The sequence below is a fragment of the Histoplasma capsulatum genome, genomic scaffold (genome assembly GCF_000149585.1).
Source record: "Histoplasma capsulatum NAm1 scaffold_7 genomic scaffold, whole genome shotgun sequence".
NCBI classification, from domain to species: Eukaryota; Fungi; Ascomycota; class Eurotiomycetes; order Onygenales; family Ajellomycetaceae; genus Histoplasma; species Histoplasma mississippiense.
In genome coordinates, this window is record NW_001813976.1 from 1350291 (window position 1) to 1352590 (window position 2300).

Genomic DNA, 2300 nt, shown 5'->3' on the forward strand with positions numbered 1-2300 from the left:
AACGGGCCTCTTTTCTATTCTGCTCTTAGGGGGGAGAAACGGAAGGCGAGACTTAAATTGGAAAATGTACCTAAATAGATACACTTGCCGATACCGATATCCACCCGAATAAAATATCATGGATACTCACGGCCGTGGACTTTCTTCCCCTCTTTCCTATCTCGGCTTGCATCGCTCCACGTAGTTACTCACGTGATATGTGTCTTAGCGTCTATACCAAACCTTCCAAGTTCCAAGGCTACCGACCAACCTTCTTTTTAAACCCGCGACATGTCTCCGCAAGCACAGGAAAACGACCCGTTTCAATTGCATTTCGCCTTTTGTTCCTGGACTGCATCTGGGGGCAAGTAGTGATTTCGGGGGGTTACATAGAGCTACCGCCGTCGATTACAGGGCTTGATAGCTTCCCTTTTTTTTTTTTTTTTTTTTTTTTCCCAATTCCTTTTCTCGTCGGTTCTCCTGTGTCCAAGTATTTCCCCATTTCAGGTTTTTACCAAAAATTGAGGACCTCTCTTCTACGGCAACGGCAGTAGACCTGCGAAACAAAGGGAAAAGATCCCCCCTTAAAAAAAAAAAAAAAAAGAAAGAAAGAAAGAGAAGTATATAAAACGAAAGGGATACAGGGCACAAGGAACCGTAACCATGCCGCCACGCCTTAACCTCTTACCCACAGCCATCACCGCCTTCCAATCCCAAGCCTTCCTCCCGTACTCCTCTCTGCTCCGCCCATCCACTGTGTCCCAACAATGTACCGCGTCTAGATCGCCGTCGTTGTTATCTAGCAGCCACGACAGGGGCATCCGCGCCCTTTCAACCAAGAGGGACCTCCTACTCCGCCAGCGCGGTGGTGCGGTACTGGCACACCGGCCCTGTGTTTCGTCTTCGCAGCGCCGGATGGAGTCTTCGTCTTCGAAAGCTGGCGCTGGGATAGGTGAGGGGAAGGCGGGGAGGATTGCTGATGAGAAGATTGAGGCTGTGAAGAGATCAGAATCGGAAGCGGCGAAGGAGGGGCTAGGCAGTGTTAGTGAGGAGGCTGCGGAGTTGGCAAGGATTATGGAGCGGAGGACGGAGTGCGGGGAGGTGGGGGAGCCGGAGTTGTCACAGGGTAGTATGGTTGGGGATGTATGTTGATTGCTGTTCCTGTTCCTATTTTGGTTTTGTTGGATTTTCGTTTCATATTTCCATAATTTTCTTTTTTAAAGTATACGATTTACTAACTGATATTTCAATAGATCTTGAAGCGGGATAAAGATGCATTGAAAAATGCACCAAAAGTTCTGCGGGACCAACTGAGCTCCTCTTCATCGTCCTCGTCCTCTGGCTCCAGGTCCTTTTCCACATCTGCTAGGTCGAGACAGCTCCATATGAACCAGATATCACCGGTGGGTGAGAACGATGCGTTGATCGCCGCTGCCACCGAGCGGAAGTATGATCAAGCAAGGCGTGAAGGCCTAAAATTCGATGTGCCCGAAACACTACCCAGATCCGAGCATCTGAAGCACCGCTACGACCCATTATTAGACCAGTTTACAAAAATGCTCATGAGGCATGGAAAATTGAGTGCTGCGCAGAAGGTCAGTTTTCGCATATCCCATATATGAAGGTTAACTAACAACAGCAGCAAATGGATGCAATCCTCCACAACCTGCGTTCCGCCCCAGCACCCAACATAGACCCGTCACGCCCCTTACTCCCCGGGCCCCCGAGCCCCCAACTACCTCTAAACCCAATCCTCTACCTAACCCTGGTCGTTGACTCCGTGGCGCCACTGCTCCGCATCAAGCAACAGCCTGGCGCGGCAGGAGGTGGCCGCTCGCTCCCAATCCCTCTGCCGCTGGCGCTCCGCCAACGCCGGCGCACAGCTATTAAGTGGATTATTGATGCGTCTGAGAAACGGAAGGATGCTGCGTTGGCGAATCGGGTGGCGCAGGAGATTATTGCGGTGGCGGAGGGGAAGAGTTCGGTGTGGGATAAGAGGGGGGTGGTTCATAAGCAAGGCACCGCGTCGAGGGCGAATATAAAGGCGTTGGGTATGAAGGGGAGGAAGAAGTTTTAGTTAGATGTAGTGTTTGTAGAACTCCTTTGCTTGTTTGTTTTAGTTTTAGAGGTGATGGTGGTTACTGTATGCCTGTATACTATACAATATACTATGTGAGAATGGTGATTTCTTTCTTTCTTTTCTTTTTTCTATTTCTTTTTCTTTCTTTCTTACCTTGTCGTTCTTCCACGCTTTTTGTTTAATCTACTTTTGTTCTTAGTATTTCGCGTCGTAACTGTTCGGCTCCCCCACTCCTCCGATT

General features: G+C 49.5%; 1 protein-coding gene across 1 annotated transcript; it reads left to right on the plus strand.

Annotated features, from left to right (window-relative positions):
- Positions 1-642: 642 nt before the first annotated feature.
- Positions 643-2056, plus strand: HCAG_06035 (predicted protein; the record flags this gene model as incomplete). The annotated part of the gene is made up of 3 exons (XM_001538380.1): positions 643-1122; positions 1233-1574; positions 1619-2056. 3 exons carry the CDS (start codon positions 643-645, stop codon positions 2054-2056), a joined length of 1260 nt encoding a protein of 419 aa, XP_001538430.1.
- Positions 2057-2300: the final 244 nt, after the last annotated feature.